The sequence below is a fragment of the Triplophysa dalaica genome, chromosome 16 (assembly GCF_015846415.1).
Source record: "Triplophysa dalaica isolate WHDGS20190420 chromosome 16, ASM1584641v1, whole genome shotgun sequence".
Lineage (NCBI taxonomy): Eukaryota > Metazoa > Chordata > Actinopteri > Cypriniformes > Nemacheilidae > Triplophysa > Triplophysa dalaica.
This window is the reverse complement of record NC_079557.1, coordinates 5,572,663-5,592,962: the sequence shown is the minus strand read 5'-3', so window position 1 is coordinate 5,592,962 and position 20,300 is coordinate 5,572,663. Positions and strand designations below refer to the sequence as shown.

At 38.0% G+C, this 20,300-nt stretch overlaps 1 protein-coding gene across 9 annotated transcripts in view; it reads right to left on the bottom strand.

Annotated features, from left to right (window-relative positions):
• rapgef2b (Rap guanine nucleotide exchange factor 2b) overlaps positions 1–20,300 on the bottom strand; it is an 86,149-nt gene that overhangs the window by 35,122 nt on the left and 30,727 nt on the right. For 5 of the 9 annotated variants that reach the window (XM_056769119.1, XM_056769112.1, XM_056769117.1 and 2 more), the window contains exons 4-7: positions 19,074–19,157; positions 12,490–12,565; positions 10,313–10,480; positions 6,112–6,129 (exon numbers count right to left, since the gene is read on the bottom strand). In XM_056769119.1, coding sequence (XP_056625097.1) covers positions 6,112–6,129; positions 10,313–10,480; positions 12,490–12,565; positions 19,074–19,157 — 346 coding nt within the window. Of the gene's footprint in view, positions 1–6,111; positions 6,130–10,312; positions 10,481–12,489; positions 12,566–12,652; positions 13,900–16,007; positions 16,239–19,073; positions 19,158–20,300 lie in introns of those variants that run through there. The other 4 variants (XM_056769114.1, XM_056769116.1, XM_056769120.1 and 1 more) reach the window with 3 other exon arrangements.

Below are 20,300 nucleotides of genomic sequence, written 5' to 3'. Positions count from 1 at the left end.
CAGCCAGCTTGCACATTGACGGGTGCTTCTCTTACAGAAGAGAAGTGGGCGTGCACATACAGATAGCTATTACCAAGTGAAACCCTGGACGGCTTCCAACGATGCACAGAGACCAAAACATCCCCCTGATGACATCATCCCCGATGATGTAATGCCCGACAAAAACAATCTCAGGTGCTGCCACGTCCCGTCGTTAGAGTAACCACCAATCGTCGGAGGAAAACCGAGAGTCATTACGTCACCGCGGAAACAGGGTCACATCAAGGGACGGCTCAGCATCACCCAGAGCACATTTCAGGAACAATAGATGATTATTATGGAAAGGTTGATCTTTGGTCACCCGTTCTCTCTGCTTTCACGTAAAACAAAAGAAGGTCTCATGCCTACATGGAGATATTGGTTTCAAATACAGTATGAGCAGATCATAAAAATCTGGCTGTGTTTTCTAAAACTGAAACTAGGTCATCTGTCTTTTTAACTACTTTGAAGATCTTCTAAACGAAAGTAGCTTTAAACCTAATCGATAGCACAAGGGCAATGGGAGCTCTATAAGGCAAGTCATGCAATAATATGAAACTGTTGTGTATTAACGTAATTGATAAATGCTTTGAACAATGAATCAATGAAAAAAGAGCCTGAAATACGGCGGTTTAGAGAAGTGATGATGCAAGCAAAATATCTCCTGCTTCTTGCAAAGCTCCTTGCAGCTTTTCAGAATACAAATTGAGATATTAGTTCCTCTGGAAAAGCTACTGTTATCCCTCTACTGCTGAAAACAGCACAACTGTCAGAGATCCCTCTCGAACGTATACACAAGGGAGTCATGATGCAGAGGAAATGGGAGAGAGAGACAAAGAGAGAGAGAGAGAGAGAGAGAGACAGACAGACAGATAGGATTAACATCGACTGAAGCTCTTCCGGATCATTCCTTTCAACACCTAACCTTATCAACATCTGAATACAGTAGGACTAGACCGCATTATTTTTCCTGAAAAATGGGCCTGTGAGGATGGCTCCATGTTATTGTGCCAAGCATTAGCATTCCATTTTTTGGAGGACTTTGCAATCCAGGAAACATAAACGAGAAATATTCATGAAAACGTGAATCTGACTAACGTTTAACAAATAAAATATACTCATGAATCAATTAACACGCTTCATTACATTAAAATGTCTATAGTGATGGCGGGTTTATGGTGTAATCTTCTAAATGACTTTCACAGTAATTAACATGCAGTGTAAGAGCTAGTTAAGACTGTCAGAGAACGCTGCATGAATGACAATAAGAACCTCTACCTTTCAAAAGACTTCAGGTCTTCAAATGACCTCTAAGTTATCAAAGTAGTGGATTCTCAACATTTTCATGGTCGTGCACCCTGTAAACCCATTTAAAGAACTGGCAAAAATGTGTACATTTTTTTATCTATTTTAAACTTTTGTGACAAGCATATTAAATTTTTAAATTTATGATTTCAACAGAATTAACTAATTTCCAACACATTTCTAAGGCAATACAGGCGGCGCAGGTTTGCTGAACGCAGGGATCTTGATGGGGTGTAGGAGTGTAGAAGGGTGTGAAAGTATGCCGGTGCAGATACAGTGATAGTCCTGTAGGCAAGCATTAGTGACTTGAATCTGATACAGGCTTCAACCAGTAGCCAGTGGAGAGAGATGAAAAGGGGTGTCACGTGAGCCCTTTTGGGCTGTTGGGAAAACAAGGCTTGCTGTTGAGTTCTGAACCCGCTTGAGCGGTTTGATAGGCTTTGCAGAAAGACCAGCATAGAGAGCATTGCAGTACTCCAACCTTGAAATTACCAGAGCCTGGACAAGGAGTTGTGCAGCATTCTCTGAGAGATGGGGTCTAACCTGTCTAATGTTGAAAAAGGCATTTTGGCATGACCGCGTTGTCTTTGCAATGTGAAAAGTTAATGTGAATGTGGCTAATTCATTGTTAGTTCACGTTATCTTATCCATCAACTATAAACAATGAATTAGAGTTTACAGTAAATCATGTGCCTAGGGTTGTCAAGCAAAACAACAACTTGGTGAACTCTGATTAATAAACGGTCACATGTGTGCAGGTGTCAGCTATTATAAAAGCTTTAAAATATTCTAAACCTGCACTACATGTTGTACTGAGCTGGGTAACAAAATATAATTAACTATGGCACTCTTTTTTAGTAGGAGTATTGACTACGGTTTGCATAAACCAAGCTATTAACTCAGGTAACTGACATGCTCTAAACGGATACATATAAACTCAACTGTGCATGTCCGTGTATCCTGTTGATATTCAAGTGCAGCTTATCGACCAAACACGCAAAGTGTTTTGCCTGTGTGTCTAATGCCACGCTTTTCATGTAGCTAAGCAGAACTGATATGTCTTGGGGGGAAATGTTTAGCGTGGGACTAATTAGAGATCAATGCAACAGACAACACAGGTGAGCATCCTACAGAGAAAGAGAGAGTGAATGAGTCGAGCATCTTGTTTCCCACGCCACCTGCCTGGATTCAAAGCGTCCATGTTTCACTAAAGCACTTCCAACTGGTTTCCTGTAAAACACAGACGCGGGAAGAGGATTTCCTCACCAAATGAGAGGTGGAGTGACTTAAAGACGAAAGGAAATGGAGGAAGGGTTGCTGGTATAGAAACAATGGTTAAGTGAAATGTGCCGGTCTGCTGATTGAAGAGGGTGCGAGGGGTCAGTCGGATGGCATACAATGAGGAAAGCACTTTTTTTCCCAATAGCTGAAATTGGCCAGCAGAATTCAAATGTGTGATAATTTAACATGCACATGTGAAATCTAAAGCACACATTTGAATTATTCATCCTGTCTGTATAAATAATGTGTCCCTTTTAGAGAAAATACAGAGTTTTTTCACAGCCCATTAGTGGGCCCATTTAATGGCTCATTTGAATAAGCATGAATATTCTAAGCAACTGCCTAGATATACATATATATAAAATATAATACATATCAATGTGCCATAGAGTTAAGGAATCCTACTGAACTCCCTGTTTCTAGTTCCAGTCTTTTAGAAATGTTTGTGAACCATTAAAAACAGACATGTGACCCTTTCTGTGAACACCAGGCTAAAGTCTCCCTATTTAATTTCTAAAAACAAACATCAATGCTTAATTTCAACCATTAATTTCACTTAAATTAATATTTGACATGATCTAAGGAGCCAAAAGGATCTCAATAATAATACAACTACAAAACACAGATTCGTAAATTCAAAAAGGCTATCTGTTTATGTCAAATTCAGAAATTCTTGTTAGTACCCCTGGTGGCGGTTAAGTGAACTGCAACCAGCAATTTATTGTTCATACACAACCAAGCAAAGTGACTGAGGGAAACCATCCCAAGTCCTTAACATAAAATGCTAAAGTAAAGGCTTTTACAGACAGCATCAAAGGTAAAATTTTGAAACTTCAAAAAGCACAAACAGTATTATTATCATGAAATTAATATAAACAACGTTAGTGGGTCAAGGTAGTGAAACCGAATTGTTTTTGCTTATTTATCAGAACTAAATGAAAAACAAACATACAGAAGTGCTATATTTAAATATACCTTAAATTTCAGTGGTTCGAGCTTCAGAATTACAACATTTTTAAATAACATTATTATCGAAGAAAGGATTGAACGATAAGAAAAGATATGGTGGTGGGTAAAATTAGAGGCTATTTGTTAACTATTTGTTAAAAATCAATTCTTTGCAGTATTGTTAAAAAAATGGTTCTCTATTTCCAGTCCTTGTCATAATATGGCACCATTTCAAAGCTGTTCACTCTATGCAAAGAAAGTTAGAGTGTACAAGTTAAAGTGTAACCCTGAAAGATCAAGGGAAAGGACTTCACATCCTACTGGTTAATCTATAAACTTCTATTATCAGGCATGTATATACTGAAGACTTTTCTATGAGAGAAAGAGTGAATTTGAAGACTAATATGCAACAAAATCACACTTGAAATAACAAGGACTGCAATATATTTGCAAGATAGAACTCCTGACTGACGGCTGTCCGTCTGGACTCAAAACCTCACTGTAATCTACGAACTGAAATGTTCTTGCGGCTTAAACCATCAACTCTCTCATGACTGTCATAACAGCTCTGACGGATCTGATGGGATAACCGTCAACTGCAGTTTATGCTAATGGCCAGTTTAGCATCTCCAATGTGTCAAGCAATAGAGAAACATAAATCCTTTGAAGAAAATTTAAATTTGCAAAAATGTTTCATTTCTCTAAAGCAATATATTTATGAGAGTAGAAAATCATTGGGTTTGGATCAGGCACGGGCCGGTTACCAGCTATACAGAGACTTGAAAGAATTAAGGTTTCAGAACCACAAACATTTTCTGTGATGTAACACAGGGTTAATTAAATCATTAAATTGTGTAATTAAATGTTTGATATTTACGTTTAATATACAGTAAATTACAAAAATAGGCCCTTCATTTTGTTGAAAGAATATTGTAATTCAACCTTTTTTATTATGACCTGAAAAATATGTTTTATATGTTGCTTTAAAATAAAATGTTTTGTGTACAGTTAAAAAGTTGTTGTTTGTATATGCAGACATTTGAAAATGACACAATTTATTGACGTGATTGCAATACCACAATTAATACTCTGATCTTTGTTGCTTAGGGTTATCATACAGACAAATACCGCCCTATGTGATGACTAAGTGATGACAGGATATCTTTTGGTTGAATGTTTAAACCGTTCCTGAGGACCATAATATAAAATGCCTTCCTTACCCTTTTTTCTTACAGCATGTGTGTGGGTTTGTTTGTGTGTGTTTATGATTGCACAAATCTTTTTAAGTGAAGGCAAGGGCTTTGTGTCTCGGTGCAGGCGGATGGTGTAGCAGCAATCTCTTAGGACGGATCTAAAAATAGAGCTGACTCTTCACAAGAACACCTGACAAGACTCTTTCACTCCTTCCCATTTTTTAACACACACCATCACGCTCTCCATCTTCCAATCGCTTCGCTTCACTCCTCACAGAATCTAATTACCGCAAAACAGGTATCGGCTCAGCGGCTGCTAACTCTTCCTATCAGATGCGCACATCGGCCCGGGGTGTCAAATAACACGTCAACACACACGCACAACATTAACACATGAACATCTTATTTGTACCTCTTGTAACCGCAGTCTTGCTAGTATTACACAATTAAGATCTAACTAAGTCCTAAATTGCCATTGTAATCATTCTGCACGGCACAGCTTGTCATCGTTTGTTTCACAGATGTGACACCAGAATAATGTGCGGATTGTTAAAGGGCAATTCAAAAATGTGTTTTATTATTTACTCGCTATCATGTCATTACATGTGTGTGACTTGAAGATATTTTGAAGTACGTATTTAACCAAACAACACTGACCCCCATTGACTTCCATTGTGTGGACACATAACCACAGAGACATTTCTCAGAATATTTTCTTTTGTATTCCGCAGAAGAAAAAGTCATATAGAGATTATAAATGGCATGAGGGTAAATAAAAATGACATTATTATTATTTTTGTGTGAAAAATGCTGTAAGAAGTAACGCTTTTATGAATTATATTATTAATGATATTAATAAGAAAGACAAATTTTGCTAAATACACATTGCAATGCCAAAAACAACGCAAAACACCTTAGCCGCCACATAGCAAGGTGCTAAAATCAACTCTGAACATGTTAGCACCTGCATGGCAACGTCATGGCAACCACCCAAACCACTCCAGCATCACAGCGATGGCTTTTCCACAGGCAAGCATCACTTATACACACCTTGAAATGTGAAAATCTATTTTGTCTTACTATTGATCAGACATTACGCTCTAAATCTAAGAAGTTAGACTGCTGTATAGCAACAAGCCAACAACCACATCAGTGTAACAGCAAAACATTGATTTTCAATCTTATACGCACACACAGACACATCCACACAAACAAACCATTCTGCCGCAATCACAAGATTTTAGTCTCACATACACCCCCCCGCACACATACAATATACATACCACCCCACAAACGCGTTAAATTAATAAAATCACAGCTAAACAGGAAGTGACATGCACACAGAAACAGTGAATAAATACGATACCTGAGCCTTAACGCATTCCTGCAGAGCGGCCGGGATGAGGAGAGAAGCAGAGGAGACGAGAGTTAATATCAGACTGAGTTACCGAGGAGCAGAAACCTGGTTAGGAAGCACTTTGCAAGTCATACTACGGGAAGAACAGAGGGACACGTCGCTTATAAAAGGCTCAGCAGCTATCAAAAAACCAAACAACAGAGGCTAGCGCACAGAGACACACACACACGAGAAACATGAGCTGGATGCTAAAACAAAAAGCTTAAAAAGGGAAGTTGAAGATAACAGGTGAACAGAAATTGTGCAACCAAACAGAAAACTGCGGTGACGATGATCTATAATGCAGGTTGTTTTGTTGATCAAGACGTGAAAGAAAAGCTGGTATTTATTCAACTGAGCGAGCGATTCGTGATCATTAAAAGACCAGCTGCCCCACAGTAGCGGAGAGGAAGATTGATAGAGAGATAAAATGGTGCCCAGTGTTCGCCACAAAAAAAATCGGTCACTATTCACATCTTGTGTAAACCGTAGAGTTTTGAGTGTCTATCTTATACTCATTCTGTAGAGAAACTGACACAAGCTTTTCTCTGCTGTGTTGATGTAATTCTTCTGTAGAACAGAAAAGAAGATATTTTGAAGAATGTTGGTAACCAAACAACAATGGACCCCATTGACTTCCATTGTATAGTTAAACCACTGATACATTTCTTAAAAAATGTTTTGTGTTCCTCAAAAGAAAGAGTCTTACAAAGGTTTTAAGGTTTTACATGGACTTGAATAAATGACAATTTATTATTTTTGGGTGAACTATCCCTTTAAGACAACGCGGAGCAAACCCATTCAATTAATAGGAATCTAGATTTCAAATCTACAACACAACCTGAGATAACAAAAGCTAATATACGCCATGTCCTACTTCAACCGATTTTTCACCTTTGGCTATATCCGAGCACTTATTAAAATCCCACGATGAAGGTGCTCTCAAAAACGTCAGGATTAGCTGGAAAACCCGTCATCTTAATATCCAATTCTCTGCGGTTGTACTCGAACGCGCTGTTCTGAACTTCCGCAGCCTACCACCACTGATCTGAGAACAAAACCAGTGTTCAGATCTCATCCCACGGACCATAACAACAACAACACAGTAAGCGGTTTGGGAAAGATGGTGGGAATCATTTTGTAATGTATCTCAAGGGACAAACAATCCAGCGCAATGTGACTTGATGCATTTTGCTGTACGAAACAAAGCAAGAATTCCCAAACAAGTTGAGGGAACACTCGCCCCTCTCCCTCGGGAACAGAAGGAATGCTGGGAATGAACTAGAGAAGGTATTTGGGGGGGAATCAACAATGTGTCTATGTGAGGGTCAAGCTTTGAACCTCCGAAACATCTGTGGAGAAAAAACGACCAACGCCCTTAAGAAAAGTTATGAAAGTAGAGTCTGATCCGAGGAAGATTTAGCAGGATTCTATTTAGCTTGTTTTTCCATTTCTCTTTACGATGCGAAGACAAGCCAGCTCCATCCAACTCAAAATGTACCCTATTTGTTTTTTATACTGGTTCCTGTTGTGATCGCGGATGATTCATAAGTCATAAGCAGCCTGCACACTTACGTTCATGTCCGAAACGCCCACATTTTATTATCCAATTAATTTCTCTCTCTATCCTATTCGGCTAACATTGCAGTGCATCCACATTTTAACCAGCAGCACTGTGGGAACCGAGGGCATAAATGCCAGCACATCTCAAGCAAACAAAATGCACTGACAATAGGCGCACAACGGCTAACACCTACAGAGAGATCATACAACTTCCACCACAGGCACAACAATGAATAACTGTAATGGAATATGACAATGAAAGCCTCCACATACAAGCATAAACAGTATGAGATGTTGCTGCTACTGTATGTAGGCAGAAATAACATTAAAGAGAGAAAAGGAGCCGATCGAAGGAAAGGAAATACAAGCAGATGAGTAACAGCTTGCAATTAAAATTAAGTAAAGTTGCCATGCTGATTTTTGTCTATTAGTATAAAAGCAAGTGCAATATGTTACAGTGAAATTCTGAACATTTCATTGGCAATGTGTGAAATGCAAAACAGGGTTTAAAACCTAAATTTGGTTTACTGAATCTGAAACAACCTTCTGTTTCTCGTTCCCTTTACCAACTGTGAAAGGATTTAAACTTTAAAGGGGTCATATCAGTCTTTTGTCACGCTTTTTTCTGTCCAAACTGTCATGGATTAGTTTTTCATGACCATTTTCCTTTCTCTCTTTGATGATTAAAATTAAACAGACCAATGACTGAATTTTTATTCTCCTGGACTCTGATGGGACTTTCTTGTTCTACTTACCCCCGTCATTTTATACCTGAATGACTTTCTTATTTCTGCAGAACACAAAAGAAGATATTTCGAAGAATGTTGGCAACCAAACAATGAAGGTACCCTTTTCACTTCTATTGTATGGACACAAAACCAATGCAAGTCAATGGGTACTGCCGAAGTTTGGTTACCAAAATTCTTCTCAATATCTCCTTTTGTGTTGAACAGAATAAAGAGAGTCATACAGGTTTGAAATGAGAAGGTGAGTAAACGATGACAGAATTTTTTGGGGGGTAACCTATTCCTTTAAGCTCTTATGTTACAGTATGATATAAAGTACAAAACTATTTTAATTCCTGGTCTTAAAGTTCCTTTTTATTGTTTATAACAAATTCAAACACATTGAAAAGAAAAGGATCCGGCCTTAAAACAAACAAAGCTATCATTGTTGAATATGCTAGAATAAATAACCGTCAGGTAATAAAATGGTACAGATACAGTCATTAAAGGGGTCATATGACACGGCTTTGTTTTGGATGTAATGCAATGTGTATACACGATTTAAGGTCCAAAAACGCTGTATTTTCCACATGTCGTGCATGTTTGTATCTCCTCTTTGCCACGGCTCTCTCAAACATGCAGATTTTTTAAAAAGCTCATCGCTATGATAGGCCAGTTAACCAGTGCGTAGTGATTGGTTGAATACAGCAAGCATGTGACGGAAATGTAACGCGATATTTGGAACATCAGGTGCCCATCTAACTTCTGTATACATTTGGGCAGTCTTGGTCAAATCATACCACGAACTGACTTTGATTTTGGGGGTGTGGTTACATGAGGCGTTTCAGGCAGGTCTGGGGGAGCATTTAGATAGAATGCATCTTTTGTTCCGACACTTTTATTTTTGCAATTTTACATGTCTAATACATGCATGGGCAACTTATAACACACCAAAGACACAAAAAAACACGTATTATCGCCATTTGATCAGACAGAAAACTGTACTTTACCTCAGAGCTTACGCTGTTCATACTTTTAGAATACGTATCCGAAACAGAAACACTGAAACACCTTTAACGGTGGAATCAGGACGAGACAGAGAGAAGTTTATATATCACCAGAAATAATATTACTGTTAAAGTGAGATTAACTGGAAGAGGAATTCAATCTTTCTTCCTTCCACATTGGTAATTTGAGAACAGAGAAGTGGTTACCACAAAGAACAGACTTCCAGGTAGATTTTCTGTAACCTAAAGCTTAAAATAATGCCGTTGCTAGACTTCCATGGCCGATTTTATCACAGATAAAAGACAGAGGTCCTGATAAACAGGGTTATATGAGGGTGAATACTTTTATACGAGACATCCCAAATGTGACATTAAATACTGTGAGATCTACGCAAGGTCCTGCTAATGAAATAACGGGTCAATGTGAAAAGGTACTCATGGCGGTCAGCATCATGCATATGCAGGACTTTTCTGACAGCTCTTACGATAAATAAGCTTTGTTTTCAACAGTTTAACAGTTTAAAACAGTTTAAAACAAACAGAAAAATTACAGAAATGTTTATTATTTACATGTGTGTTGTTTAACCCAATGCACAGTACAGCCCAGTTGTTTTTGGTTGCCAAGTAACACAACACAACATCTTGAAATGATTTTTACTTTTACTACAAATACTTATTTTAACCAATAGTCCACCCCTTAGCACACGTAACATTTGTTACACGGGACAAACAAGCATTTGGAATGCCCATTAAACAGTGCACAAACAAACACAACATCAAAAGCCAAACAGGTGCGAAAAACTGTCAATCATACAGGGGGAGGAGCTACATTTAAAGAAGAAGCCGTACAGGTAAAGTTTGAGGAATGTGACTGACCGTATGGTACCCCCGTCCTATGGGCGGCTTGCCAGTCGGATAGGGATCGACCGTATCGATGATGGTCTGCCGCTCTCCCTTCTGGTTGATCTTGCGAAACCTTCGTCGGGACTGCCGGTGCGATGCCTGTCGCTGAAAATACTCCTCATTCTCATCCATATAGTCCACCTGCGCGGGAGGAGAGAAACCGAGTGAGACGCTCTCTATCTCCTCACCACCACCCTCCCACCCCCTTTCGCTGCTGCTGTGTAAAAATAGCAGTGGGTGTGTTAGCCTGTCTGAGTGTGTGGGGGGGCCGACCATCAAACGCCTACGTCAAAGAGAGATGCACAACTGGAGGGAAACGCGGTGTCCGAAGATTAGAAAAGGACGCAAGTTTGCGAGGACTCTTGGTTTGGAATTTTGCTGTATGTGCATGTGCTATATTTAAACTGTATAGAATCATGTATTAAAATTGAGGAAAACCTAGCTATCAAAATGAGTGACATAATTCATCCAACTCATTATTTAAAGGGATAGTTCACCCAAAAAACATCGTTCTGTCATCATTTACTCACACTCATGTCATTTAACTTTCTTTCTTTTGGAGAAAACACAAGAACATATTTTGAAGAACGTTGGTACCCAAACAACATTGGTCCCCATTGATTCTATTGTATGGACACAAAACATTTCTCAAAAAATCTTCTTTTGTGTTTCATGGATGAAATAGTCATTTACAGATTTGCAACGACATGAGGGTGAATTAATAATATTAAAAAATATTTTGGGATGAACTTTCTCTTTAATCTTTAAGGAACAGTTCACTCAAAATTGTAAATTCTGTCATCATTTGCACACCCTTGTGTCTTTCCAAACCTGTATGACTTTCTTCACCAAAGACAACGTTAGGTAGAATATTACAAAGTTACAACTTAGTAGATGACAGAATTTTCATTTTTAAATGAAATGCTCCACGTCACGTGTATAATTCAGTTTCTGTAACATCAGGTGCATGCAATGCACTGGCACAGCCCTTCTTAAATCTGACAGCCTGTGCCACGTGACCGCACTGCTGCTCGGCATGCACGCAAGACGAGCAGAAACGCCACACCATCATCAAACACGCCACGGCTGTGAGGCGCATACAAAAGTGTTGGCCACACTGACATTACACCACATAAAGTGACACGATTATCTCTCTCTTCCGCCACCTCTTCTTATTTTGCTGCAGCCTCACATTTCACACCCACTCTGCCTTTGGGATTACACATCAAATCTCTCGCTGCCGTACCAACCGCTGCTATGGCAACTGCCGGCGAACGCAGAGTGGTGGGAATATATAGGGCTTTGAGAGAGAGCGAGAGTGCAGTATCTATATCCTGCCTCTGCCCGTAATTACAGGGCAGATCTGGCCAGTAATAACAGATGACTTATCCGATGAGGGCACGATGATCCGCTGAAGATAACGGCCATTGCCCAAACCTGAGATTTAACATATGGTGACACACGTACCGGGACCCGTGTGGATGTCACGTGCGAGCATGTTTCCATTGCTTTAAAAGCTTAACCAAATCCAAGGCTGTGAATTTAGATATGCGAGGTTTCACAGTACTTATATAAGTGATGTATATTCGTATGAGTTGGCTTTGCAGAATATAGGACAAGTGAAATGGTTTGGGTTCAGGTAATTTATTTTTCTGGCAAGGAGAGTGGGAAATAGAGGGCATGTTACAAATGTAAGGAGTAATTCAAGTGGACTAAATCCACAAAATTTCTTCATGGCAAAACCCAAAGAAGGAGGCTTATTCAAAAGAGGGTATTTGGAAAATTCAATCGACATTTACAGGAACAAAACATTTCAATATATACACCAAGCTATTTTCCAAAATCGACTGTGCTGCCTACTTAAGCATTTGTAACTAAAATGAACCTTTAAAGTAACCAAACTGGACTGTACTAAGTACACTAAGAAAAATCTGTTAAAAATAGGGCACGATATACTGTATTAATATGAAGGAATTTTCCATATTCCTTTTTATAGTTGTTTTACCTGTATTTTACATTTTGCACTGCCTTAAATCGCATTTTAGCATTAATGGAAAGATATTCTACCAGTACTTTATGGGATTTTTTTACAGTCTAGGCAGCAACTCCAAAAACAGAAAATAGTGACAATCTGGTCCAAAAGTACTCACCACAATCATCTCTGATGGTTCCAGGACGATGCACTCGCATCCACGGCGTAAGCTCCCTGCCGACCTCTTCCCAAAACTAGAGAAGAAGAAGAAACAGGAAGGTTATAAACCCCCCGGCAAATAACAGAATTCTGAGATTCCGTGGGAATGAAAGCACGCTTACAATCAGAGCCTCATATCCACACACTCGCGGTAGTGTTCATGGCCTAGAAGTGAGATTCCACTGGGAAAGAAACTACGACCGGGCTGGAAAAGTCCACCGGATGACATCACAGAATAATGAAAGAAGTACAGTGTGTAAGTGACTACACTGAAAAGAAGTCAGTATTAAAAATATAGGGAGGGGTCCATGGAAATGTGAGGTAAAGTTCCATCCAGGATGGAGGCAAATGTAGACTTCATATAGTGGACTTTTATTTATAATTTGGATGTTTATATATATGCCTTAAAATAGTAATAAAAAATGGAAGACGTGGCCTGGCAAAAGTGTGTCATATAGTAGGGTTTTTAAACTGAGGTCTGGGGACCCCCAGGGGGCCTCTACAAGGGGTTTCCAGAATATTTATTGGGAAAAAAGCTAAAGCTAAAATTGTTCAAGTCTACTAAACATTATTCTTTAATTATTTTATTTTCTCACTTTAGTTCCTTTTTTCGCAATCAAAGATATGATTGCTAAAGTACAAATAGATTTGAATCGAAAATGTCTCTTCAGGGTTATATACATCCAACAAGTGTAGCCAACTATTTGCATTAAGTTGGAAAAAAAATGTTGTCTTGACAATATAACATTTACTATTATTTAAGTTTATACGTTTCGTAAAACTGTATGACCTTCTGAGAACACAAAAGAAGACATTTTCAAGAACTGGGGTTGTCAAAACAACATCGGTCCCATTGACTTCCATTAAATAGACACAAACAGGCATTCTTCAAAATATCTTCTTTTGTGTTCCACAGGAGAAAGAGTTATACACAGGTTTTCAATGACATTGAAGTGAATTAAAGATGACAGAATTTAAGTGCACTATCATCCCATTATATTAAAATCTTTACCTATCCTTTTTACATATAATGAACTAGAAATGTCATAAAAATAAACTACTTATATCTGCTAAAAAGATAACAACAAACTAATATCGAATTGCTTGTATGAACAATCGAAAACAGTGGGATAAATTCTGTTTCATGCTGTAGAAATTATACATTTAACCTAGCTTGTTCATTTATCATTACTGGTGCTTGCGAAGCACTTTTTGGAGCCAAATGAGCTGCCCGGTGTCACTTTGGTCCAAAGGTGACACACACTTACATATACACATCCGCAGAAAGAGACCCAGAGGAACTAGGGGAGAGGTCAGCGAAACCTCAAAGTATATTTAAAACTGTTAAATATACCCCTTCCCTTCACTGGTATCCCTCCCCCAAAACACATGAAATACAATTCCATTTGTATGTATTTTTATAGGGCTGCCAGAATAAAAGTTTGTGTTTAAATAATATTAAATGTCTGTGTACTGTGCATTTTAATTTTGTGTTCATAAAAACATACACATACATATACTTAAGAAAAAAATATATATGCAAATTAAAAACATTATTATATAATTAAAATTATTGTTAAATATAAATAAATAGATGTATAGGCTACATGTATGTGTTTATAAATACAAAATTAATATGCACAGACAGTTGCTATTAATTGCTTGACAGCCCTCATTTAATTTATTTTTTAATTTATTAGCATAAATAAATACCACTTATACTGTATGTAGCCTGTTAACTGTCACCCGTTCCGTATACGGGACACCTACGTTTGCGTCAATATTGTGCATGTAATTTCTAATCGAGTCATGACAAACTATGGAAACTGGAAAGTTCTAAGACTCTAGAATACAGATTTCTTTGTTGTTTTAAAATAATTTATGAAGGGAGAGTAATTGATTCTTTTTTATAAAGAGTGTGCATAGATTTTTTGTTATCCTTTTACAACCCGTATTTTTTTAATCAAAGATAAACAAACTTTTTTATTATTTTTTTCGGTAAACCTAACAACATACCTTTAATTTATTTGTGTGTGTGTGTGTGTGTGTGTGTGTGTGTGATTTTTTTTTGCAATAATCAGCTACTTTTCTTTTTTCAAACGAGACTAACCGTCTGTATTCCAAAGAATTCACGAGTTACCGCCATTTTAATTCTAACAAGCGTTTTTATGTTTTGGCTCAAAAAGGGCTCCGACAGTTAACAGGTTTTAAAGTATAGTATATTTAACATGCAATTGTAGTATGCGATGTGCCAGAACAGAAAATGGCAAAATAGTTCAAATTTGCTCACTCCTAGTGTCCTTTAAGTCACTACTTTTAACCATTCGGGATAATGTTGTGTTGCAGGTGGCAGATATAGTAACAAATGATAGTTAAACAAACAGGTAGGATACCATTTACACACACAGCTCCAAAATGCAAGACCACACAATGAGTCCTATGTTGAAATGTGGCTTGTAGTTTGTAGCCAAAAACTAATCTCGGATTTGAATTTCTCACTTGCTGTTTATAATGTGAAACACATTTATTTAAGAATCTTCATTTATGCATTTTGAAAAAAAAGCTGCAATGCATAAAAGAGAGGTAAAAAATAAGGCAAAAAATATCACGCACCCACCCAGCAGGTCCCTACATTCCATACTACACAACATTCCTGATGTCTGTACCAAACACAGAGGCAAAGATCACATGAGCCTCCAAAGTAAATAAGACACACTGTTTCACCCCCCATATTAAGCTCGGTACAGATTAAAGGTGTATTACACAAGTGCACTCGGTGGGAAAGTCAGATGGGAAAAGTGTTTGTACCAAAGACCAGACTGAGAGCTGGAGGATTTAAGGACATGCTGAAATATAGTCGAATGGATAAACCAATAACAGGATTCAATTGCAACGCTCTGGCGAGTGCTACAAAGATTTGCTGCTTCTCACATCTACGCTCACAAAGCAATGGAATGTTGCATAAAGCTTTTTCTCAGGAACATTAATGCGACTCAGACCTGTTATAAGATGCGATGCATAATACTGCCTGAGGCATCTGTAGTAGAGTTTGACACCTGCATGATCACTTATAACTGCTTTCAACATTCAGGACAGAGAACTTTCAACGAATATCACATAAGTTGTCAATATTGTAAAAATGGTAAAAACTTGTTTTAATGTGACAACTTACAACATGCCCCACTGCTTTACAACACAACAATGTGAGAATGTTCAATAGCTTTTTTCCCAGCAAAGACTTTAAGGTTTGTGTTAATATCGAATTCAACGTATAAGAATACAATCATATATTGAGAAACATTCGCTGGATTAAAAAGTGTGACAACTTGCCCCGGTCTCTCCTCTGTGTTGTCAGGTGTGCTAATCAGAGATGTTTAATGTCACATCTAAACAATTAAACAGTGAACTGTACTTAATATCCAATACACCTTGAAATATGTAACATAAATAATGTAACAAATAGAACAAATACTTTACCTGAGGATAAGGAGATATTCCAACAAAATATATCACATTAAATCCACAAACAAGCCTCAAGTGTGTCCTAGGTCTTTACTCAATAATCACACACACGCCTTGCTACCACACTAAACACCAACGTGATATTGCAAACACAACATGATAATCCAACTTCACCCCAAACACTAGACTGAGAGCACTGCGTCCTGACAGCTCCACCGCCTTCATCTTACATGTGTGTGTGTGTGTATGTGTGTGTGTCTAAGCGCTGGGGAATGTGCGTTCTTGCCACTCAGAGTTAGGGGTGATCGTCTGAAGCCAACATTCCTGCCAGACTCTTACTTCCTGTTGATTTGAGTGGGAGGGTCTGACCTCTACACAAAAACAATCTGACCTCACAACCCACAGTAAAAACATGCAGTGATGAAAGACCCATGCAGAATCTAATGCAGACAAACCGATCAAAAGCAGAGATAAGCATAGACTCAAATAAAGTTAATTTGGTTATATATGCAAAAACATAAATCAAAAACATAAAAAAATGCTCATAAAACTAAAACAAGTTCTAGGTTTAAAGCATGCTTTTGGCTGGGGATTGGGATGTAAAATTGAAAAATGTTGTGACTGAAAAACATACAGGGCATGTTGATACATGCATTGAGGTGACTCGCAATTTTTGAGACAGAGTCATCTATCAGATGCCATTCCACAGATTATATTCTCACAAAGAACATGCAATGCGAAACGCTGCGGGGCAGAACTGAAAAACACTTCCATGGGAAAACCACCCTGTAAAGAGTTTCTTTGCATATGGTCAACATGAAAACAATATAAGCTGTGAAACAGTAAAAGAAAAAAAAGAGTTTAAAAGATAAACATGCGTTTCGGAAAAAAAAATTCAACAGCTAAATAAAAACTAAACTGAGAATTCGGTTACGAATTTTAATTCAATTACAATAAAACGAAAAGGGAAAAGAGCTCAAAATGCTTTTCCTACGATGGTAAAACCCCCATCAGAGGTGGAAAGTAATGAATCACTTTTACTCTCAATAAGTTTTCAATGATCTGTACTTTCTCGGAATGTTTTAAATTGGAATGCTTAACTTCACTACATTATGAACATATATCAAACTTTTTATCCTTCAAAATTTCATAAGAAAATATTGATTTTTTTACATTTAATACTTAAGTACATTGAAATTCAAGGACTTAACTATTTTACTAAAACCAAAATGTATAGAATGTATTTTTATTAAATGTAGTGAAGTATATACTATAGACTTTAAATATATAATTTGAAAAATCATATACTTGAAAAATGTATACTCAAGTACTGTCAACCTCTGTCTCACACTAACCTGCCTTTCACTTAAAGGATAAAGGTTGTGTCATTTGATTAATATCCAGGAGCCAATGTGATAATATTTATGACCTGACCCAACTTTCCGATTGTCCCTATGTATCTGTCAGTCAGTAGCTACTATGATAATACCATAGTATTCTATAAAGTGCTCTGTAATAACCATGGTAGAGTACCAGGAAATTCACACAGCAAAAGTATCATATCGTTGCTGTCCTCATGCAACCTGGTCTCTCCATATTTAGTGATTTTTATTTTGTGCCATAAATCACTAATACTTTCTAAATGATGAAATACTGTGTTGTCAAAGCTGACAAGCAATTTTTAAAAAAATATATTGGTTAGATATCTGCAAAACCCAGTGACAAACATAAAGGTTGAATTATAATAAGGATTTACGGCACAAAATAAAAATAATGAAATTTAGAGATACAAGGTTTCGGAAGGACTGCAGCGATAGTCAAAGGAAACAAACCACCACTGTGCCATTTCACTTTTTACAGGGTGAAGTTATGCTTCTAGGAACTGTGGTTCATGTTTTTCCGAGACTTGTGCTCGGAAATATTAAATGCAAAGCACAATGAAGCTCTTAAAGGATCAGATTTAACAAAATGTGTAACAATACGAACCATTGTTGAATAAGCCTGTAATACAAAGTTCAACAGCTCTCCTTGTTATACAAGCCCTGGCAGAGAAGGTACCAGGTGCAACCAGCGCTGCCATTTTCAAATGCCATCTCAAGCTCGACTCTGACTCCTGCAGGCACTTCACAAACCGTTACAGATTTAATGATGGTAATTACATTGCATTCTGCAGAGAGAGAGCTTCAGGTGCAATGAGAATAACAGCGTTTCACCGAATTGCATCGAGAGAGCTTTTGTTACAAATTGTTTCATTTGAAACGGTAGTAAAAATAATGCATGTCACATGATACAGAAATTTAATAAGATATTATTGCAGAGCTGGTGCATTTCAGGTAAAAACCAGGACATAGGCTTGCAGTGGTGCCTCTTGGGAAAAAAAATGACCGTCTGTGAGCGCTCTACCAACACACACCTCTGTTTAAGAGGTGCACTGCTGTCCTGTTGGTTTTTACTCCGTGATCGCCTGAGTCACAGTCTATTACAGGAGACACACATCACAGCTCTCTCACTGTGAAACCAAATAAAACTGAGAGAGTGGAGAGATGTGCTTCTCTTATTGCCATGGTGATAAGATGACATATTCCCAATGCAAGCCAAATGGAGAGCATCTCTGTGAAGTGTATTTCTCCAGCATTTTAAATTCCATCTAGTCTAAAGTGTTTCTTCCATTTTGTTGCCACTGTTCACAAGCTTTGTGCACACGTGTATATGTTTGTACATCATAAAACTAGGAATATCTATACAGCTACCTTTGCATCGTTATTCCTTATTGTGATTTAGCAATGAGGTCTCTTTAAAGGAACAGTTCACCCAAAAATGAAAATGTGTTTACCCATCCTCGAGTTGTTTCAAATCTGTATACATTTCTTTGTTCTGATGGACGCACAGAAAGATATTTGGACAAATGCTTTTAACCATTCAGAACAAAGAAATGTATACAGATCTGTGGGGAGTCCAATTTTTTTTTCTGGTGCACTGTTCCTTTAAGGAAGAGAAAAAATTCAAGCTTAAACACTTGTAGTTACCAGATCAATAAATAAAAGTGTGACGTGTTTGATGATATTTAGGTGAGACACATACCTAGACCGTGGCAGGAACATGGACTCTTTGATGAAGACCGATCCGGAGAGCAGAATATACCAGCATGTGCCGATGTCATCCGGACTGTGTGCGAGAAAAAAAAACAAGGGAAATGTCACACAGGAAACTAAACATGCTGTGTTAAATCTAACACGTCATGTAAAAACAGCTGACGCAAACACGCCTAACATCAGCAGTGTAAACACTTTGTCATCATTTTTGATCCTATGATATACATTCATGTGCGAGACCAACCTTGAGCCCAGTCAAGGCCCAAGCGGAAACCCAGTTTATTCCCTTTTGCTTCCGTTTGCAAGTGATGCTGGTAAAATCGGACTGCCTTGATTTATGGGCATGTAGGAAATAACACACTGACACACAGTCCCCTTTAACACTCCTTACATTCAGGTCACAGCAGTCATGAACGTTCCACGTCTCTGAGGCATGCTGGGTAGACGTCGGAAATGTCTTCCAGGCCCCCTGTCGAGCGGCGTTCTGTGTCTGCATCTCCAGTAAGCGTTAAGACTGGGAATGTGAAGGAGGAGTAATCCTATGAGCGGTTGACATCTCTGCCATCGAGTCAAAACAGTCGATACCCACTTCAGTGAGATAACAGACCAAAGCAGCAGGCGTATATGAGCCGCAGCCCTAACAAGTAACAAATCACACGGCCTTCATGAAACAATGCACAATTTATTGTTGTTTATGTGCGTTTTGCATGTTCAAAGTACTTGTGTTTCTTCCGTGACAAATAACAAAGATGACATCCTGCACATCCTTTAATGTCAGATAATTTTAATCAATTAAGTTTTATATTGCAGTTTAAAAGTAGACTAAGAATAAAAAGGACCACTATTTTTACTATTTTATTATAATATTTGTCTAAAAAGCTTGAAAAGAAATCTGAATATTCCAAGTTCAGAGCGAATAAGTAAGTAATAATGACTTCTGGTGACCCGGCTTTAAAAAGCCCTTATCACTGTAGCTACTGCAGAAACTGCAAAATTTCTTCGTCCTTAATTCTGCAAACTTTTGGAAGCTGGCCCTTAAGAAATAAATGAAAATCCTACACACACGCACAAATGATACATCGTCTCTATAGAACTAATGAGGCGGCTTCAACGCTCTCTGAAGCCCAGCACGAGCCCTAGCTGCTTTTTTCCTTTTCTTTCTCCATCCGTTCCCTTCATCAGCACCGCTTCTGCTCGCCTTTTAATCGTTTTTCCC